At 48.9% G+C, this 21,541-nt stretch overlaps 1 protein-coding gene across 4 annotated transcripts in view; it reads right to left on the bottom strand.

Annotated features, from left to right (window-relative positions):
- NRP2 (neuropilin 2) overlaps positions 1–21,541 on the bottom strand; it is a 118,071-nt gene that overhangs the window by 62,327 nt on the left and 34,203 nt on the right. For all 4 annotated transcript variants that reach the window (XM_021076242.1, XM_021076241.1, XM_021076239.1 and 1 more), the window contains exons 3-7: positions 20,212–20,393; positions 14,220–14,450; positions 13,004–13,159; positions 10,909–11,078; positions 8,627–8,782 (exon numbers count right to left, since the gene is read on the bottom strand). In XM_021076242.1, coding sequence (XP_020931901.1) covers positions 8,627–8,782; positions 10,909–11,078; positions 13,004–13,159; positions 14,220–14,450; positions 20,212–20,393 — 895 coding nt within the window. The remainder of the gene's footprint in view (positions 1–8,626; positions 8,783–10,908; positions 11,079–13,003; positions 13,160–14,219; positions 14,451–20,211; positions 20,394–21,541) is intronic.

Below are 21,541 nucleotides of genomic sequence, written 5' to 3'. Positions count from 1 at the left end.
AGGCTTGCAGATAGACGCTAAAGTTTACCAGCCCTCTCTGCTGGCTCCAAGGCCCGCACTACAACCCAGGACAGATGTTAGATGGGCAGCTATGTCACCAGTAACAAAAGGGTCTTTGTTCCACTGGGGGAGTTCACGTTTGGAAAGCCACTGACTCCCAAGCCCCAGCTCGAGGCCAAGAATTTTCTTTCAGACCATAACTTTCTAGCGGGGAGTCCATACTGCTGAGAAAAACCAGTGGCTTGTCAGCGTATGGCACACCCAGATAGGCGGATATCAAACGTGATGACCACATTTTAACATCTGCTTTAAAAGCTGGATGTCACAGATGGCATACATTTTTGTGAATTTTAAAAGAAAAAAAATATTATTATGGTTGCTTTTCCACCCAAAGCAAAACCAGAAGTTCAAGGTGACCCTAGTTTTCTTAACAGGTGGGGACAGCATTGATTATGTTTGAATGATCAAATATGCATATATATGAAGCTATGTTGAACATAGAGATTCCTTCAAGTGTACCTCTATAAACTGAGTTTGAAAAACAATTTAGGGCACGGAGCAGTTTGGATAATCTATTCGGTGCCTCACTGAATTCTGAACATAATCCAACACTTTCCAATTGATTCTCAAGACCTTTGGTTTATTTTCAGTAAGACAGAACCTGAAAGCAGCAGCACTTCATGGATTTTCTGATTTGCACCTCTGGGGGAAGGGGGGCATCTGCCAATTAAATTGGCTGCTATCCAATATCCCAGTTTGGTTATTATCTACAACACCCCCCCACACACACACCTCTCCCCACCCAGGAAAAGAAAATCAACATGTTTCGACCATGCCTGTGAGCTCATAAGGCATGGACTATAATACAATGTAAAAAAAAAAAAAAAATAAGAGAAGAATATATATACTCTAATAAGAAACCTTTGGTCAGAAAGCATCACCGCCTACCTTGGAGGCCTCTACCCTGGGGGTTCTCTCCCGGCCCTAAATCCCTCTCTAGACATCTTTATATCTGCCCTCAGCATCTGGGTGCCCAGGCCAGTATAGACGCTCCACGTCCATCAAGGTCTTGGAGCTCCTTGGTGGCTGTTTAACCTTCCTCTGCGAGGCAGGCTCTTGGTGGACAGGTGCAAGCCCACGTTCCGGGCACCGCCTCCCACTTGAGCAGGGCTTCGTATTCCGTCTGCGCACACCCGTCTCCTCATTACCCACAGTGTGACCCACGGTTTATTTCTATTTTGCTGTAAATATCTGAACGTGGCCCGCTCCAGGGACCGCACACAATGCAGGAAATTTTTCAAAGACAACACAGTGCTGAAGCCCTGAGGTAGAAATTGTGCAGGAGATAGTTGTCGTCTTCTTCTTCCTGTTTTTGCTTTTTACATAAATATTTCTCTCCACTAATAAATGTTTCATTGCATCCAAAGTTCTCCTTTTCACTCTGCTTGGCACAGACACTCAAGGAGGAGAACAAAGCAGGCCGAGCAGAGAGGTGGCAGGAATGGGAGGCGGCGACGAGGAAACCAGTAGCACATTTAAAAAATCTGTCTCAGGAACAATGGTGTCATTGCGGAGCCAAGTGCCAGCCCTCCCCCTCCCACCCCTTCCCTTGCATGTTCTCTAAACCCAGCCATTGAGGCTACATGGAGAAATAAACTGTTAATCAACGGTTGCCGTTCTGTTTAATTAATTTGTTGCAGCAAACAGGCGGGGGCGGGGAGGGGGGGGCGGCTGCACTTGGGGAAAATGATGTTAAGGTAATGGGCTTTTTTTTTTTTTTCCTTTTCCTGTTTGTAAATCACGGTCCTGACATTTCTCTCTTAAAACTCTTCCTTAAAAGACGATAAAAAAAATTTTTTTTTGAAGTGGCTTTCATTCTAGCAAATGTGGGAACTTAGCCAGATACAGAATCAGAAGTGATGTCTCTCATATATAAACTCAAGACAGAGAGACAGAAAGAGACTAGAAAGGAGGCCGAGGCGGGGTGGGGGGGGAAGAAATTCCCTACCCACCAAATGCTCCTTTATGATCACGATACCCTCCTGGCTCCGCCTCCTTTACTTTAGGGCTGTTTTTGTCATCAAGCAGTTTTGCTGATGTGAAGGAGGAGACAGAGGAGCAGGCGCTTGTCATGGAGTGGAGGGTGGGGAGGGGGGTGGGGGGTGCTTTCTTTCTGGGGGTGCGGGCGGGGGTGGAGGTGGGTGGGACGAGCCCATCTCCATCTGTGTGTGCGCCTGGTGGGCCCGTTAGATTTACTGCGGGATTAGGTTACCCCCATCGAGACGCTGAGCCCTGGAACACAGCATCCTAACAGGATTAGGGTTTCAGGATTGGAGACAGGAAAGCATCACGGAGGAGAGGAGAGGAGGGCAGCTCAGGGATTTGGGGCTGGAGGAGAGATGGGGTGGGGGACAGGGGAGCATCCGAGCCTCCAGGAAGGGCTGGAGGTCCTCCGGCGAAGGTGGGGCAGAAACAGCCATTCTAGCCGAGCAGGAAGGCCCTCCACACCGAAAACCCACGTTGTTATTTTATTTTTTCCCTTAGATTCAGACTTTATTTTTTAAATTCTTTTTACGGCCACACCTGTGGCATATGAAGTTCCCAGGCTAGGGGTCAAATCGGAGCTGTAGCCACCGGCCGACACCACAGCCACAGCAACACGGGATCCGAGCTGCGCCTGCGACCTACACCATAGCTCATGGCAACATCGAATCCTTAACCTACTGAGTGAGGCCAGGGATCAAACCTCCATCCTCATGGATACTATGTCAGGTCCTTAACCTGCTGAGTGATGGGAACTCCTAGATTTAGACGAAATTTTTTTTTAACTCCATGAATTTTACTATGATCGTGGTTTTGCAAATGGCCACATTATTTACACCTTTAACTTCCAGGTGGGGAAAAGAGAGGGGGAAGGGTACAGGGAGTGAGGCTGCTGAGTCCACTTGCCACCTGCACTGCTCTTCTGGGTGGAATCTTTGTAAATCACAGAGCAAAGACCTTGACCAGCCACCTGGTGAGGCGTGCACCCAGTGCTCACCTAGGGACGCTGGGGTCAGGGCAAAGCGAGTGCTTTCCTAGCCCAAGCCAAATCCTGGGACAAACCCACAGGTCCTGCTTATCTGCTCTGTCCCACTGGCCCCAGTGCACAGTGGGGCCTGGGAAGCAGGAGGAATTTAGCATCCAGGCTATAAGCGCCATGGAGGCTGGCCTCAGCTCCCGGAGACAATTCAGCACCCATGGGAGTTGGGCGAAGCCAGCCCTGGGAGCTTGATGGAGAAAAGGATCCAAGCTTATGTATAATGAAATTTTCCCTTGAGCTTCCTAAGTGGAGAGGCTAGAGGTCTGAGCTCATCCCACGGCAAATGGATAAGGGACAAACTTAATTACCTAGGGCCCTGAGTTCTTCTTGGTTATCATTGAGGGGGGCAGATAAACTGGGGGGCTTGGGTTTGGAAAGAACATCAGCCCTCTTCTGAACACACCTGACCCTAGATGATGCAATCACACCATGACTTCTCCAGTCTGATACCCATTACTGGCTGATGGTTTGAGTTACTTTCTTAATCTTATGTACAAGAAACACAATTACTACAATAAAAAGGAAAAGGGAAAGCCGGTCACCCACCAGGGGGCTTTAAAAAAAGGCACTTTTTGAAAACTCAAAAATGTTCATCGGAGGAATAATTGCATTTCTAACTGAAGAATGAGGGGTACCGTTTACCCGAGGCAGCTCAAGGACAGGCCCCATCAGATGCAGGGAGAGGTCTGGATGACTTATCAGGGCCCTTCCAGACCTATGATTTTAAAAGAGGCAGATAAATATCCCACGGGGCCTTGTTACTTTTTAAATTGATAACTCGCTCCTGCTCGCGAAGAGCTCTGTGGGTCTAATACATTAATTATATCTGCAGAGAGCCTTCCATCCACAGATCCCAAGGTGCTCTGCCAACAGCACCATTCCATCTGGGCGGACGGGCACACTGAGGCCTGGGGCTGTGAAGAGACATTACCAAGGTCACACAGCGCAGCACCCAGGAAGATCTGAAAAGAGACGCCACGTGGTTCCAGCCGGCAGCCAGCCGATCTGGGGGGTTTGGTTTTACGACACCCCCCTCTCTCTCTCTGCCCCAGTCTCTGACAGCTTCACAGAGGGTTTTACATTCTCAAATGGCTTTCACAGTGATTTGTTTTGATTTGGGAACTAAATAGAGAACAGAGGATTTCTGAAGTGGACGTCTTTAAAATTTGTTCAGAGGGATGGGGCCAAAGCAAACGCAAAGCAACTTCCTTTCAGCGCTGCGTCCTCGGGGTCCTGTGACGGAGCCCCAGGTCCAAAATGATGAGCGCTCAGGGCCTTGTGTCCAAGCTCGAATTGCCTCCCGATTGTCACGATAGCGGAGCCTCTCAGGAACACGTCCCCTTCTTGACCCTTGGACTGAACATCGAGGAAGCCAATTTCCCCCTGGAGCCAAGATGGCAAGCCAGGCCTGGATCGGATCGTGGGAACACCGGCCTGAAGTCAAAGCCTAGTGACAGGTGCCTCCCACAGGGACTCCCCGGTTCCCTATGTCCCTGGGGCAAATTACTTCGCCTGAAAGCTTCAGTTCCACAGTCTGAAACACTGTTAAATTTTTAAGCAAAGAAGCCAGTGCCTGAGGGTTCTCTAAGCCCCCTGGAAGTCATTCCATGAATATGATGAGCTCAGAGCACTTCTGCCACTCATTACGGGGTAATTCTGAAAACTCCTGCACCCAAACCTTGTTCGATCCCTCCCATCCTCAATCTGTCCATCGGGATATAGATATCACCTGACAGACCATTTTAGCCCAAATTTCTTCCAAATATATCAGAACAGCCCAGCAATGCTATGACTAAGAGTGAGGTAACCAGAGCCATGTCAACAAGAAAGATGCCCAAGTTTACCAAATAAGGGAGAATTGAAGACAAGGGCTTTGGTTGAGACATCTAAAGGCATGGCCTCTGTCCTCCAGCCCTGACACCAGCCTCCGTCTCATGGCCTCTGGTGCAGACTCGTGGAACCAGCCTCTCAGAGGTGAGCAGCATCTTGGCCAAAGTCTCGTGCCTTCCAGCTCCTTCCATCTTTTCTCTACACCCCTCCCTTGGTCCGTGTGTACATAATTCTGCCTATAATTATAGACACATACACGAAGCTTCTACTACTGTATTTACAACGTTGTCTCTATGTTTGGGGTGTTATTAATATAGCTGGGGAAACCAAAAGCAGTAGTTTTACACTTGCGGTTCCTGAAGAAATATATGTGAAGCAATTTGTATAATCTAAGGGAGCACATGGGCTGGATACAGGCTCTAACAGGCGGAAGAGCTCGCTGCTTTGTGGTTACGCCATAAATACATATCAGGAGGGTCTGCCCCGTAGGAAAATCCTAGGTTCCTTTTTTTTATGGCATGGGGAGATAGATAAGGATTTGGGGATGTGCTGTACATGTGGCCTGTGTAACTGGGCTGCATTTTGCCAGGAGGATGCTGGCCATACCCCAGCAACAGTGTAATGCCTTTCTCATGGGCAACCTCACCGTTACCTGCTGGATGGAAAGAGACTAAGAAGAGGCTGCTTAAAGGTCATGGGAGGCTGGAAAAGAGTTCTTTAGCCCTCCTTGCTTCCTGACCATGAGTAAGGCTCCTACTCATCCCATAGGCTCAGGCTTTGCTTCAGCCCAGCCTGGGTCCAAATAGTAAATAGTGTTTTGCAAGGTAATAGCACAGTCATCCCCCACCACCTTAAGCACTCATTAATCTTGTTTTTCTCTGACGTCCCCAATTCCCTGGTCTTTGGCATCCTGCACTGGGGTTGACCGTGACCAGGGAAATGAAGTCAAGTTCTCCCATTTCTGCCCCCAGCATCAGCATCCCCTCCTCACACTCTGTGCCCTGATTTTGCATCTTCAGACCCACCTGCCTGCCTGCCTGCCCCACAGAGCAGAGTGGGCTGCTGCCTCCACCTCCGCTGCGCATGGCTCACAGGTCCTGCAGTCTGAATTTTGCTTTCAAGCCCACCACTTAGCCCCACTTATTTTGGCATGGTGCCCACCATCCAGCAGCTCCAAAGAGAAGCTCAGTAGTAGAGCTCGGGGGGCATGGACGAAGCACCCCCCTCCCGTCCCCCACGCCACTGCCCCCAAGTCCCCTCCTTGCCCCACCTCCCCTTCATGGCATCAAATCAAACTGCAGCAGACTTGACAAATCTATTTGGCACGGTTCAGTCAACTATTTCAACCCGAACAGCCAGAGTGCTGCGCTGACGCACCATGAACGGTGTGGAATCTGCACATTAAATACAGACATGTGGGGGTTGGTCTGCTAAGGAAGGAGCCGCAGAGATCACCCTTGGAGGTGAGGACCAGGCAGGCCTCCTCCACGGTCCGCCGCACTCGCAGTGGTGGTGGGCGGGGGGGTGCAAAGGAACATGGGGAGGGGGCAAGGCTTAATTGGCAGGCTTTCCGATCTCCTGCTTCCTTCTGGGTACCAAGAAGGTGAATTTCGAATGGGGCCAGAAAGGGCTTTTCCTCTGCCCCAGCGCCCTTTACGTGGGCAGGACTGACTCACTAAAAAGTCAACACCACCACCACCACAAAAGTGAAATTATCTCTTGGCTCCTAGGGAAAGATATATAGCCACAAGCGAGCAGACAAGGCAAAGGAGGCGGGGTGGGGAGAGGGAGAGAGAGAGAGAGAGAGAGAGAGAGAGAGAGAGAGAGAGAGAGAGGGACCTGATAGGAAAAAGTTGAGAAGAATGGTTCTAAAGGAGCCCAGAAAGCTAAATTCAATTCTCAAGAATATCTTCCCTACAGAATAAATTCCAGGGATAAAGCCAGGGAGGACAGCATTCTATCAAAATGTGCAGTGCTAAGGTATTTCCAAAAGCAGATTTCCTACAAATGGTGTTTTAAATAGTATCCTGGTCCATCTGCGTGCTTTTAAAATCAGCTTATGCTACAGTATCCCTTTGGCCAGCGCTGCTTAGTCACTGAGCCTGGACGGAGAGGCGGTCAGATGAACCCTCCCTCCACCCCCAGCACCCACCCTGAGCCAGCTGCTTGTCCTTGCCTCCCTGGCTGAGATTCTGGGTTCTATCAGTTTCTTACTGCAAAGGGTGGGTAGAGCGAGAAGGCATGAAAAGGAGGGAGCAGGGCTCAGTCCACAGTGCTTCCAGCACCCAATGCCGACATGGGCTTGCCATGTCCAGTGATGTTCAGTATCTCTTCCTAAAACTAAGGAAGCTGATGGGAAACCAGACTTGACCCAACAACCTGGCAAGGTGCGGAAGTCTTTGAATTGCTAAATGCATCACTTTACCTGTGAAATGGGCAGTGTGTGTGTGTGTGTGTGTGTGTGTGAGAGAGAGAGAGAGAGAGAGAGAGAGAGAGAGAGAGAGAGGAAGACCCGGTGATATCTAGAAGCCATGACTTCAGATGAATGGTGCCATGTTACTATGGCGATCTGAATTTAAAAAAAAAAAAAAAAAAACCCACTCCTTCAAAAACTCACATTTCCAGAATGAAACATTACCAGCGTTACAGTTTAGGATTTTCCGGGTCCAAGATTTCCAATGGCACCAGCAAGGGCAAGCTGCCTTGGGGGCAGTGACTGGAGTTGAGGAGGCTGTTTGAAAAAGACCTTTGGCCTCTCTGGGTTGGGACACCTGCGGCCCATTTTCATAAATCACAACCTGACGGACCACGGTGCTGCTGGGGCAATGGCACTGTGAGGGGAGACCCTGTCCCTCAGTCCCCGTTCTACTCAGGGAAGGATTCGAGTTCTTCTTCCGGACCTGAGAGCCGGCCTGCAGTGAGCAGAGGGATCCACCTGCCCAGGGGAGACCCCCACCCACCCCTGGCCATTTCCAAGAAGCCCCCCATAAGCTGAGAATAGCTTTCGAGCAGTATGTGCAGTGCCAGCGCCAGCGGCAGCCCTGTTTGCCAGCAGAATGCCACGTGTCTTCAGGAAGCTGAGCACCAGACATCATCCACACGTACAACAAAAGCCCCGCATCGCCCACGCGGACACACCTCTGGGAGCCCCAGACACTGAAGGCACCAGCCGAGAGGATTCAATGCCTCGCTGTCAAGCATGACTGCCGGCTCAGATCCCATTCCCAACAAACCAAATTTCTCCTCGTAATTTATTGTCCTCTTTCTTCCCCGGGACATGGTGATTCCCTCTCAGGATTTGTGCCCTTTTATTTCCAGACCTCGGTAACTCCTGCACTGCGGTTTCATGCGGTTTTGTGATTGTTAACCCAGCATGTGGAAGGGACTCAGGCCATAAATGCTCAATGAATCCTGGATGGGGAGGCACGGGCTGGGAACACATTTTTCTCCTTCATTTGCAGTCAGAGAGCACACTGCAAGCTCTGTTTCTCTCTCTGCTGTGCAAGATGCAACAGCAGCCAGGCTGTCAGAGAAATGGTGTTTTCCAATCACTTTCGCCTAAGGAAGAATATTTTCTGGGCCAGTGTCTCCTGCCTCCATCAGTAATGCAAGCCTCACTGAACAGAGCCTCCTCTTCCACATGGGGTCAATTTGGAGCCCCTCCCCTGCCCTGCCCCACCCCAGCCTGCCTTGTTGGTGGGGCAGTGCTGGTACCTTGTGGTTTTTGCCATGCCGGTACACCATCCAGTCTTCGCCATTGGTGCTGACTTCCAGCTTGTACGATTTGACGTAGTAGCCATTCTGCGTTTCCCTGGAAATTGCTCCCTGCGTTGCAATGGCCGTGAGCACGGTGAGAAAGCGCAGGTCCACCTAAGGAAGAGGCGGGGACGTAAGGGGACCATGACTCCTGACACAGGGCGGCACCTTGCTTTTCCTTCAAAGGACACAGTTGTAACACTGAGCTCACACCCCGTGTCTGTGATTCACTCACAGCTACTGGTGATCAGTAGCTGTCTGCACCCACTGGACAGTGAAACCCAACATCTGTGAACTACATTAGAGAACTTTGAAAATTGATTATTTTTTCTTTTTTCATCTTTTTTTTTTTTTTTTTTTGGCAAATTGGGAAAGACAGGATTAAGTTTATTCTAAAGAAATCACTGAACATCTAGAACTATGACCCCTTCTTACTAAACCACGGACTGCCTTGGATAGTGAAAGCGGATGCTGGTTTAAAGAACAATGGCTAAATCCAATCCAATCCACTTCGCTCCGATCCTGTCCAATTCAATCCAATTCACTTACGACGCCCTAGTTGCAAAAGTCTCAGCTCTGGGCTGTTTCCCCTCCCCTTAGTCCCTCCCGCCATTGTGTATTTAGTGGCTCAGGTCACGGAGGGGTCAAAGGGCATGCAGAGTCTGCCCAGGCAATTAGGCTTATGCACCAAGTCCTGACCTTTTGCCCGAAGAGGAGGATGGCCAACGTTTTGAGGCACCTCCCCTCCCACGATACCAAACCCATTTGGAAATTGCTGGATGTCATTCCTTGGCTGGCCACGGTGTTTCTTAGTGGCAGTCTCCGTGTGATCAATATATAGCCAGCACCTCCTGGTAAAATTTGATTCAGTAAGCATTTATTGGCAGCTTAAGATGTGCTCAGCATAATGAGGCATTGAAAAGAAGCACGCAGTGCTGTATATGTGTATGGTAAACAGGTGAACAGCAATAAAAGAAAGTATTTTATTAAGAACCAGAAATGAGGACTGTAGTCAGTGGAATACTGGCTTAAAGGAGAACGTTCTGGAAGCTTTGCAAGATGAAAAGGATTTTCAGAGAGGCAGAGGAGAGACAGTGACAGATGGCCTTAGAGTTGTGCTGTTAGAACCTTTGCAGACTCCCTGGAAGTTTCTAAGAGGACTTTCTCCCTTTCCTGTTGTCCGTTCTGCAATGTCCTCCTCAGAGCAGAGGTCACCATGTCACATCAGAGCTAGGACAGGCTTGTCAGGGGGTCACAAGGCTGTCTGCCGTGTGTCATAAAAGCAGGCATTGCTCGAGCATGGGACTAGCAGCCTGCCCTTCTCTGGGGAGGAGAGCTGGACCAGTGTGTAGTGCAAGGGGAGGTGGGGGTTACTCAGCAGGAGCTGCAATTCTAATTCAGAAGGAAAGCAAACAACAGTCCACAAAGATCCTGCAGGGTATCTGAGCAACTGGAGCTTCATGGCTGGTAGTAACATTTCCCCATGTGTTCTTCTGATAGCTCGAGGCAAAAATCTTCTTGGCAGGGTTCCTTCCCAACGGCAAAGATCATGAGAAGCTGCCATGCTCAGCTAGCAACTCAACTGGGCTGCCCTTAGGAAAAAGCCCTCTAAATCTCTGATGCCTCCTAATGCCAAGAACGGGGAAGTTCTGGAACTGTTCATGGAAGTTCCTTGGCTATCTACAGTGATAGGGCAAACAATTTCCCGGCCAAACAACCTCTCCAGGGCCTGGTAATCTTCACAAGGGAGGGGCAGTATCCATCTTACTCATCATTTCACTCCAGCACTGAGCACAGTGCCTGGCATGGTCTATTTGTGCCTGGAACCTGGATGTCTTTGGATGGATGGATGAAATCGGTTCTCAAGTGTGTTCTGCTTTTTTTTTTTGTCTTTTTGCCTTTTCTTGAGCCACTCCCGCGGCATATGGAGGTTCCCAGGCTAGGGGTCTAATTGGAGCTGTAGCCACCGGCCTATGCCAGAGCCACAGCAACGCAGGATCCGAGCCGAGTCTGCAACCTACACCACAGCTCACGGCAACGCTGGATCGTTAACCCACTGAGCAAGGGCAGGGGATTGAACCCGCCACCTCACGGTTCCTAGTCGGATTTGTTAACCACTGCGCCACAACGGGAACTCCTGTTCTGCTTTTTCTCTCTGTGTTCACTCTAGGGACAGGGCCAGCGCCCTTCCCCACCAGTACACCCACCCTCTGCACACCCTCTGGTATCTGAGTCAGTACCTGCAGATACTCCTTGCTGGAATCCAAGTTGGGTGTCCAGCCATTGTCATCACCATGGAGCCGGCTTTGTTGAGGCGTCCACCTCCCGTCTGAGTAGCTGGATGAGGCACTGATCTGTTCATTAGCAATCCGGCCAGATTCCATTCCCAGGGGGACATTGCACTGAAAGTCTGGGGGATGAAGATGGTCAAGGGCAGAGTTAGGTCTTTCAACCTCAAACCCCCGGGACTCCCCAAAACGCTGCTCCTTTCTAGGGACCAGTCCTTGCAGGCACTCCCTCATCTTAAAGACCTAATTATACACTCACATTTGAAAAACAACTATACCAAGTCATAGAGTTTGACAACCCCTCTGGGTCTGAAAGAAACTAAGTTTGACCTAAAAGAAATCAGGCTATGGATAAATAAGAATCATCAACAAATTAAAAATACTATCTAAAGCACAAGAACTGTTAGTGCTGTAGGCTACAGAGGCTCACAGATGCCAGATGCACCATTACTGAAATACGGGTAAAGGTGTGATAGACTCGGGGCAATTTGGGAAGCCTCCTTTATTTATAAACACCCAGGAGGCACTTCTGCTTGCTTGCTTCTTTCTTTCTTCCTTTCTTTTCTTTCTTTATGGCAAATGTCTCATGAATTCTGGCACAGAAGACAGACATTACAAAGCAATAAATACCTGTCTTTGGGAGCCCTCTCTGTGAGCACACACATGTCACTCTATATTACCCTGCACTACCTGTCTGGGCAAATGGACCCAGAAGTCACTGCTTCTGGCCTTGCACTGTCAGTTTAATTGCTGTCCTTCCCCCGTATCCTGTGGACACTGGCCAATATTTGTGTGCATGTGTCAGATAAAGACCAGCAATCTTTTTCAGATCTCACATCTATTCTGGAGCTCTGGCCATTTGTAGAACTTGGTGCAACTCACACGACTGTTTTGTTTTGTTTTGTTTTGTTTTTTAAACCAAAACAATACTAGTTTCCTATTGATCAATCTCCACGAGCTCTTTGGAGAAAAAACAAAAGCAAAACACCAAATAAAACCCGTTAGTCGACCAGGCTGCTGTGTCTGCAGATATATGTACGATAAGCTGTCTACAACCATGGCAGGGTTTTCCCAGCTCTAATCATCCTTAACATGTGCCTTTTATCCTTCAAGTTATCATTTGAGTTTCAAACACATGTCCAAGAGCAGCTGATTTAAACACGTAGCTCGGGGCAAGAGGTTGATGGCAAGTTCCATGACCGCTGGGGTCTGGGTTATACTTTTTATGCTTTGCAGAGTGCCTGGCACACGGTAGAAGCTCAAACAACTATGTTTATTTCAAGAATGAAGTCAAGGTCCAAGCATGTACCAGCCTAGTGAGAGAAACTCTAGCCAGAGCCAGAGATGTTTAATGCCAAAACATATGTATATATAGAGAGGTTTAAAACTTCTCAGTTTTTTTTTTTTTTTTTTTTTTTAGGGCTGTACCTGTGGCACATGGATGTTCCTGGGCTAGGGTTTGAATCCAGCTGCAGCTGCCAGCCTTCACCACAGTCACAGCAACTCGGGATCCAAGCCTTGTCTGCGACCTATACCACAGCTCACAGCAACACCGGATCCTTAACCCACTGAGTGAGGCCAGGGATCAAACCTGCATCCTTATAGATTCTAGTTGGGTTTGTTACCACTGAGCCACACAGGAATTCCTAAAATTGCTCAGTTTTTTTGACAATGTCCACAAAGGCTTGGCAAGGGAAGAAAATGGCCTTAGACTCAAAAAAATGTTAGCACAGGAGAAGATTCTGTATAAATATCCTCACTAGCCTCTCTTTATTCTGAGGCTTGAAATGGTCCTTGACTTTCCCTGGAGTAACTAATTCTTGGCACACATACTTTTTCTTTAAAGAAGTGAGCATCCAGATTGACATGTGTTTAGTTTTCATTAATCTCCCTCCAGCAAGAAGATACAGCTCTCATTGCCTGAACTCAGATGCCATTGCAAATCCCACAGAATTCCCATCTTTTTCTCTTGCAGGGCAGCCTCTCTTCATCGTACACCCTCACGGCCCTGATACAAGGACAAGAGGTTCCCGACCGGCCAACTCACTGTCCTGCGGCTCCTGGGGGACCAGGTAGTAACGTGCAGAGAAGCCATCCTTGGCCACCGCCATGTCCGTGTGAAAGGTCAGAGAGAGGATCCCGGTGGCCGAACGGAGTTCCGAAGGTGTTTTGGTCCCGCAGTACTTGCCAATCAGGGGCCCGACTGGACATGCAGGACAAAGAGAGGTCACAGAAATGGAAACGGCAAACTCCATTTGCCATGTATTCTCCCCTCCCACAACTGCAGACTCATTCGACAGAGCGTCGCTTCACATGCCTTGGCATAAAAGAACGGCCAGGGATATGTCTTCAGAACAGTGTGTAATATTTCTCCCGCACATCGAAAAGAACTTCCACTGACCTGGCCTCATTCTCCTCTCAGCCCTGGGAGATGGGTGGAAAGGTATTATAATGCCTGTTCTACAGAAGAAGAAATTGGCGTTTGGAGAAGGCTCATGAGTTTTCACTGTTCATACAGCCAGGAAATAGCAAAGCTGGGGCTCCAACCCAAGTTTCCTGGCTAAGTCTTATGCTTTTCTCAGGAAATGAAATTGCTTAGTCATCAGGTCTCCCTGACAGTGCAAAATCCTTAGAGCGACTACAAAAGTGAAAGACGGGTTTCCTCGCTGATACTGAATATACCCAAGACCTATGTCGGTCTCCACCTGAGGAGTACAGGTTCCTCCTAGCCTTGGGGGATGCACCTTTTAAACACCTATGTCTATATAAATGGTAATAAAATTATACTATTACTGGTGATGATAATAGCAGTTTATTTATACAGATAAGACACAGAGAGGTTAAGTAACTTGCCCAAGGCAGCAGAGCTGCTAATATCAGAACCAGGATTCAAACCTAGTCAGTCTGGTTCTACAGTCCCATCTGGGCACAGACAGTGGTCCCTGAGTCACTTGCTGTGGCAATCCTGTCAACCTGGAGCAGAAAAGAATATTACCTACAGGTGTTCTCATCCTCTCCAAGCATCTCCTTAGCCTCCTCCTATCCTTTTCCAAAGAAATATCTCCAAGAGAGGAAACTGGTTTTTGCACTTTCTCCGAAGTCATCCTTGGTGAAGGATAAGGAGAAAGTCATCCTGGGTCCTAGACAAACCCTGAGAAGCTTCCAAGTCTTTGTTCTCTCTGTCTATTTTTACTGCTACTAAAGCAATTAAAGGGCAAAGGCGAAGTTGCTGAGAAGTGCCCGGGGACGGCGCCATCACTCACCGTGCGGGATGCCATCCCAGATGTCCAGCCAATCGTATTTGCAGTCTCCCTCTCCCACCTGCAGAGGGTCGTGCTCCAGGTCAAAGGTCAGGAACTGCAGGATGATCTCCATCTTGGGTTTGGCCAGGATGGTGAAGGTGCAGTCCAAGTTGTGTGGGTACTTTTCAGGGAACCCAGGAGACTCGATGGTCCCGTTGGGGCTTGTGAAGTTCTTTGAACAATCTTCGGAGCCTGTGCGTACAAGAGAAACAGTAGCCATAGGAGGGTGGAAGAAGATGCCTTTCTCTGCTGCCTCTGTCACATGGGTTATTTAAATGTTTGGGCCCACATCTCCCTACGCACCAAGTTTTGTTTCCATTGGAGTGGCCCTTGAAGCGACATACTTTTCCCATCCACATTTCAAGCCCTTAAGCAAGTCCATCTTTACGACAGAAATTAGGGAGGCCAGCGGTACAAATTAGGGTAAGAGCAGCAATTGAGGATTTGGGAGGGGGGCGGTGGAGAAAGAAGTGTGTGTGTGATACAGAGAGAGAGAGTGAGAGAGGGATGGAATCTCTTAAAAAGAGGAACAGAGTCTTCTTTCTCAATTACTCAGCTGCTTGCTCCAGAAATGTAAGTTATTTCAATCCTTAAGGAAGGCTTGCGGATTGCCAGCAGGGAAAACAATGTTACCCCTTATTTATTGCCGACCTCAACACTAGCCCCTATTGTACCAGAGCCAACTCTGTGCCCCCGTCTCCCTCCAAGATCCAAGGTGCCTCAGGGGAGGGGCAAAGGGGAGCTCGGGTCTCATTCATGTCATGACTATATTAAAACGAGCGGCTCTGTAGTGGCCAGACAATTAACAATTGAGGTTTGTAGCTGGTGGATCGCAGCAGGGTTTGGGAACGTTAAAGGCCGCTCCGGCAGCAAGTTTGGAAAAAAATGTGGCAGCGCATTGACATTTGGAAGGCTTCTGGTTCCTTTGTGGTGGGGATGGCCTTGTTTCTCTCCTAAGCTCTTGTGTCTGCTTTCTTGGGATTCACGGAGGCATCTTATTAAATGCTGCACACATTCCCATCCTGGTGCAGGCTTGGACCCCAGCCGGAACGCGTCAAAGGATCACAGCCACTGTTACCGCCTAATGTCTCTAGGTGGAGTCACATTAAAAGGGTCTTCCTGTGCTGTGACCCAGCCACCTTTGCCAGGGCAGGCCCTGGGGCGTCCCAGGACACTGTAGCCCAGACCACGGGCCCAGGGAGCTGCACTGAGCCAGAAGTTTCTCAAGTTAATGCAATGAATGTAAATGCTGCACAATTAGAATTGATTTTACCACGTCCTGATTTTAAAATTTAAAACAGGAGCAGGATTTATGAGAAGAATAATAGGCACTCTAAGCATGAAATAAAAAAACACAGAAATACTAGATAAACCAGGTGTTTACTGGCAGGAAGCGTCCTCTGGGGATCCCACTGAAATATAACTGTGTGATGTCAATACGCTGATCTTAGCCCGCAGCGATGTCTTTATCCGTGGTTCCTGCAGCAGCCCCTCTGCGAGTCTCTTTATCGATGATGGGTTTCTGGAAGGCGGTCGACGTCTGACTTGGAAAAGGTGCCATGCAAATAAGCGGGGGAGGGGGAGGGGGACTTTAGCGTCAGACAGGAAGTTCTGATATCCTGCCCACCTGTCCATCACCTCTGCCCTTCTACCCAGCACCGCGCCTTGGCAGGGTGGGAGGCCGGGGCAGCTGGGTTGAGAGCTAATCTTTTCAGGATTCTTCAGAGGCGCTCTAATGCTGCATCCTTCAGAGGCAGGGTGGCCCAGTGGACAGCCAGGCCCAGAGGGAGGAGCTGAGAGGACCCCTCCCCCGGTTTGTTTATCATGGAGCCCCCAGCTTTGTTTTCCATCAGGACCCCAGCTGTGAGGGCCTGCTCAAGGTGCAGGATGAGGCAGTTTAGCAAAGCCAAGCCAGCTGGCAGGTCTTCAGGGGGCCTAGAGGAATTTGAAAAAGGTTAGCATTTATGGCTGCTGGACTATTTAGCCAGAGGAAATTAAACTCTATTCGCAAGTTGCTTCCAGAGCTAGAAAAAGCATCCTGAAATTCCCTCCTAGAGTTTGCTCCATTGTCATTCCTTTCCAAGGCCAGGGGAATCCCCGCCTACAGGGACTGGGGAATTTATCCTGGAATCTTTTCTTTGGTCCCTTTCAACTATGGGGGACAGGTGCTTCCACAAAGAACACTTAGAAAGCCTGAGAGAGGCCTGCAGAATGCAAGATTCTAAAGTCCCCACAGCTTCCAAGGTTCTGCGTTCTTATAACTGATTAGAACTTTTCAGTCTGATGTCCTTAAGGCAAAAGGAAAAAAAAAAGTGTGTACCTATCTCTGACATATGACTATATACGGGTGTATCCTGTGGCTTATGTTGAAGGGAGAAAAACAGTTTTATCCTTTTGATGCAGAATAATCAAGGCTGGCCCTTACCATTGCGCATCCATCTAAAATTGTACCATCTCACTCTTTGGACGGTGATCAGTATTGGAAAGCATGTGGCTGAATATTAAAGGTGGAAGAGAAAACTGTGACCATCTTTGGGTCAAGAGTTGAGTCTTGTAGATATTACCTAATCCAAGATGTTTTTCTGCAATGTGTTAAAAGAATTAAAGGTTAAAAAAACAGCTCAGTCAACAAATACTCAAGTTCATGCAACGCTAAGATTGTCTGCAGAGGCTGGGGGATTTCGGCTGCAGTGAATGATTTCATACCAAAGGATTCTGGTATAAAAAATGCCCATTTGGTGGTTTTCCACTGTAAATTTTACAATAACTCTGCGAGCAAAAGTAGAATCTGTACAGATAAGGCTACTGAAAACATGGCGGATTCAATCACAGTGAAGCTCGGTCTGACCACAAAAGGTGAATCCAGTTCTTCGATTTAGGAAGTGGGAGTAGGGGGCATTCCAGGTTTTTTTTCTGTCTACGGATGACCCCAGAGATTTCAGTTTCCAAAATGTCACGGGGCACCAGGAAAGAAAACTCAATCTTGAACTCTGGTCAAAGGACAATCCGAAAACAAACAGACATACCAAAAAACCACATTTTCCAGTGATCCAGTTTCCAATGCTACTTTTAAAGTTATTTTTAAATTCCATCCTCTGTTCTACTCATGATTTGGTGATTTGGGATCACTTAAGTCAGCGAGTTGTTTGCTTTACCCTTTTATATGCAGACTGTCTGCTCATGCAGAGACTCTTTTATAAACCACTTCATGCAGGGAAGACATGCACCTCCCTCTCCAGCCACTTGTCCCCATCTGTACTGAATTGTGGGTTTATTTTTGTCAATAGAACTCTGCAGCAGAGCCCTGCCTGGGCGGTGTGCTGTCAAAGGCTTCCAGAGTCGTCTGTACAGTTGTGTATCTGTGTTTACAGTTCCCCCCCTTGCTTTCTCTTTATGAATCTGATTAGCAAACATAGCTGTGTTTGTTTGGATTTCTTCAGCATGTTCATGCGTTTCATTCAAGTTCTGCGGATGACGTAACTTTGTGCAGTTTCTCTCGGGACACCACCAGTGGAGATGGGGGTTCCAAACAAGGCACATCCTCCTAAACGTCTCGATTTTGAATTTTGCACCCTCTCCACCTTGTACGTGTATATGGTTTAGGGAGGGTTGACTTCCAGGCTGAGAAGAGCTCTTTCCAATGGGCATGATGGCAGGGGTGAACAGCTCCAAGGCCACAGGGCTCCAATCTTCTTTCTTACATCCCCCAAAGGATGGCTGTTGTTGACGGGACTGCTCTTCTCTACTTCCCACTGCAGTCACCTCTTTCTTCCTTCTGTAGGCAATCCCGGTCTCTAACGTAGATGGCCCCACTGCGCCATGCCCAAGCCCCCTTCCTTGGCTGGCTCCATAGTTTCTAGGCAGCCCACACATTTGCTGCCTCCTTCAAAATCCTCCATCAGCCTGTCTTCAAAATAGCAATGCTGAGTCGTGATCCCCTCTTGTGTGTTTCGTCTTTTAATATTGACCCTTCAAATCTGCGTGATGGACAGAGTTAACATTCACTTTTTGTGTGTCGATTTCTGGAGGGTGTGGCACCATCCTTTGTGAAATACTAAGTTGGGGAGCATGAAACAGAGATGCGCTTGAATGGTCCTCCCCGCTCTTGCTGTGACTTCCCGTGACTAGCTCCCTGGAAGACCTGGCTTGGGGCTGTTTTCCTTTCATGGTCAGCACAGGGGAGCTGAGTGGCAGCTTTAGCACAGGGGACCTTGCTACCTGATGGACTTCCCAGATCCCCCCCGCCCCCCCGCTGCCCTCCTGACAGGTCAAGGCACCAAACTACTTCCTCATTTTCATAACCATAGCATGTTAATCGTACCCTAATGCTTAGTCATTCTGCTTCATGTTATAGCGTACCTTTCAATTTACATAACTATTTACACATACTCATCCAATACCATCTGCTGTGCATCTGTTATGTACTGAGGGTTTATACACCTGTCTTCCCCACCAGAAGAAGGTCAATGCCCCAGGTTATTCTTTTTTCTCTTCTGTCTCCCCACAGCTCCCAGTGGGTGGCACTGACGCATCTGAATCTTGCAAAGCACTTGTGAGAATGTAGGTGGGGTGATTCGGTAGCCTCACACCAGCCCCGAGCCACTGGACACACAGAACCTCAGTCCCCGTGACCTCAGGTGGTCAGGAGCTGGATGACCCGTGGCAGATGGGCTTCCTTGGGACTCGTGCCCTGTGAGTCTCGGCTCCCACTCTGGCTCCATGTAGTGCCCTGGAACCCACCCCTTCCCTGGATTCGACGACCGTGTTCTCAGGCAGACAAATCCGGCAAATATTTAGACAGCGTGGATATAAAAAGTGCTTTCAGCAGCTACCACTTCCTTTCAAGAATTGTTTGGCGGAAAAGAAAATATATATGAATAGTTCCCCTCACACTGAACTCGACAGGCGCCGGACTCGGGCCCCTCGATGACAAGGTTGACAGCCTCCCCTTTCAGCAGACTCTGAACGCAAGGAGTAAAACTTAGGCTGCCAGAGAGGGAAACACACTCCTAGATGGGGCGGCAGGTCCCGAGGTGGGGGCATGAGCGGGGGTGAGGGGCGATCTGGAGGATTAGCCTCACTGAGCCTCAGCACAATGAGCTCACACATCAGAGGCCAGGCACGCTGCTCTGAGTGCTTTAGTGGAGATGCTGAACCAGCGTCTTGTGAATCAAAGTTGTCTCTACTCAGTTATGGATGTCAAGCATTGGCCCACATGCCTAGGGTCTAAGGTAATCTTAGGCGGACCTGATGGAAAGCAAACAGTCAACTGAAAAGAGGTGCGGCATTTCCACCGTCACCGTCTTTTTCAGGGTGTCATCTTTCTTCATCAGCATTTAGGAAGTGGGGGTTCAATGGGTAGGTGTGAAACAGTGGACCAGCAAGGGGCACGTCTAGGAGTCGTATTTGAACTTAAAAGCTACTGCATGACTCCATCAGTGGTAGTGGGGGTCACAGTCGGATTTTTCGAGACTCCAAACACCGAAAAGAGTACGTCCTTCTGCCCCATGTAATTCCAAAGAAAGGCTGTGTTAGATCATGAAGTCCTTAGGAGGAAGCTCAGCCAAGTTTTGTTGTGACTGTGAAGTTGCTTGTGATTTTTTTAAACACACATACAAGTCTAATTCCTTCCAAAAGTGTTTTTCCATCTACTAGATGTACCCACTCTTTCATTGCCACAAACACGCAAGAACTAACCCAGCAACTCGCCCTCTTAAGTTGGATGGTAACCTAAACCGGCTTTCATCACAGGCTGTCTCCAGGTTCGCCATGAACCCCTCTTGCCTCCAGCCACTTGCTCAGGCTGGAAAAAACTAGAACCCTTACCAGCTGTGTCAATGCACCAGGCTCCATCTATGAGCACATAACTAAGATGTAGCCCCCTTACTCAGGGCCCCATGGCCAGGTCTAGACGGCAGAGTACCATCTTCCCTCCACCCAGGACCACACTAACCTGTCTTGAAGATCTCGTAGCGCAGGGAGAAGCCTGCCCCCTGCCGGGCGTAGTCGGAGGTGAACTTGATGTAGAGGACGGAGCCCGAGGAGATAATGGTGGGTGGGGCGATGTTCCCACAGTGCTTTCCCAGGAGGTCTGCGGACTCGCTGTCCCCATCCCGAATCTCGATGAAGTCATACCTGGGCGAGGATGGCACGGGAGAAAAGATCACTCTTAAGAGATGAAAAGGACTATTGTCTCCCTCCAGCTCAGGTGCTCTCCATTCATTTCTAGACATTCAGGTGTTTCGTATTGATAAACAAAGGGCACTTCTGTTTGCTGGTAGCAACTGGCAAACACAGATATAGGAAGTTGAATTAAAGCCACAGAGAATGAGCACCTCAGAGGATGGCTGGATTTTAAGGCCTTATCTCTTGCCCACATAAGAGTAGTAGCATCATTCTAGCAAATGTCTCAAACATTTGTTGTCTGCGTTCGGTGGCACCATTTTTATTTCCATGATGATGTCTCTGAGTCTTAGTCTTTTCTTCTTAATTCTGTATCTCTGCAAGTTACTTAACCCCTGCGAGTGTCAATTTCTTCATCTGTTGAGATGAGGATAAAAATATCCACTTCAGAGGGTTGGGATGGAGATGGAATGAAAACATATACGGAAGGTGCTGAGCCCCGAGGGGGATGTTTCAGAGAGACGGGTTTATTCTCCTTTCTCTCCCATGTTTCAGTTTTCACCTGGGTTCTCCTCTCTTCAACTGTTAGTGACAAAGACTTCCCAACTGTGGGCCACCTCCTTCCCTGAGGTGACTTTGCAAAGTTCCCACCCACAGTGTCTAGTCAACAACACGTTTTAAAAAGGGATCAGACCATCTCAGCTAAGGCAATTGAAGCCTTTCTCCAAAAGCAGGAGGGGGAGGGGAATCCCTGGGACCCCAGAATCTCTGAGCCCAGAACCATCAGGCTGAGCAAGAGGCAGAGCGGGCTGGCCTCCCTGAGGCAGAGGCCTGAGCTCATTTCAAACAGACTCAAACTGGTCCGAGTGAGGGAAGACACGACAAAGGCGTCCTTGGCTATTTTCACGGGACAGCACCCATCCTGTGCCCTTTTATCTGTACAGTCGCACGCTCTCAGTTGGGGAGCCTGCTCCGGCCGTCCTCACGGGCTGAGATTGTGCTCCCGGTCTGGGCTCCCAGGGGACACCCCATCACAGCTGTGGAGGTGGGAAACATCTTCCCCACCAGCCCCCTCCAATTGCTGGCCACTGCACCATTCATTACTAAAACCCCATCCATCTCCCTGTCCCTCCCTGTTTATTTATTTTGCATCAACCTGT

Source organism: Sus scrofa, chromosome 15 (assembly GCF_000003025.6).
Source record: "Sus scrofa isolate TJ Tabasco breed Duroc chromosome 15, Sscrofa11.1, whole genome shotgun sequence".
Classification (NCBI taxonomy): domain Eukaryota; kingdom Metazoa; phylum Chordata; class Mammalia; order Artiodactyla; family Suidae; genus Sus; species Sus scrofa.
Note: the sequence above shows the minus strand (reverse complement) of the source record. Positions and strands in the feature narration are given on the sequence as shown.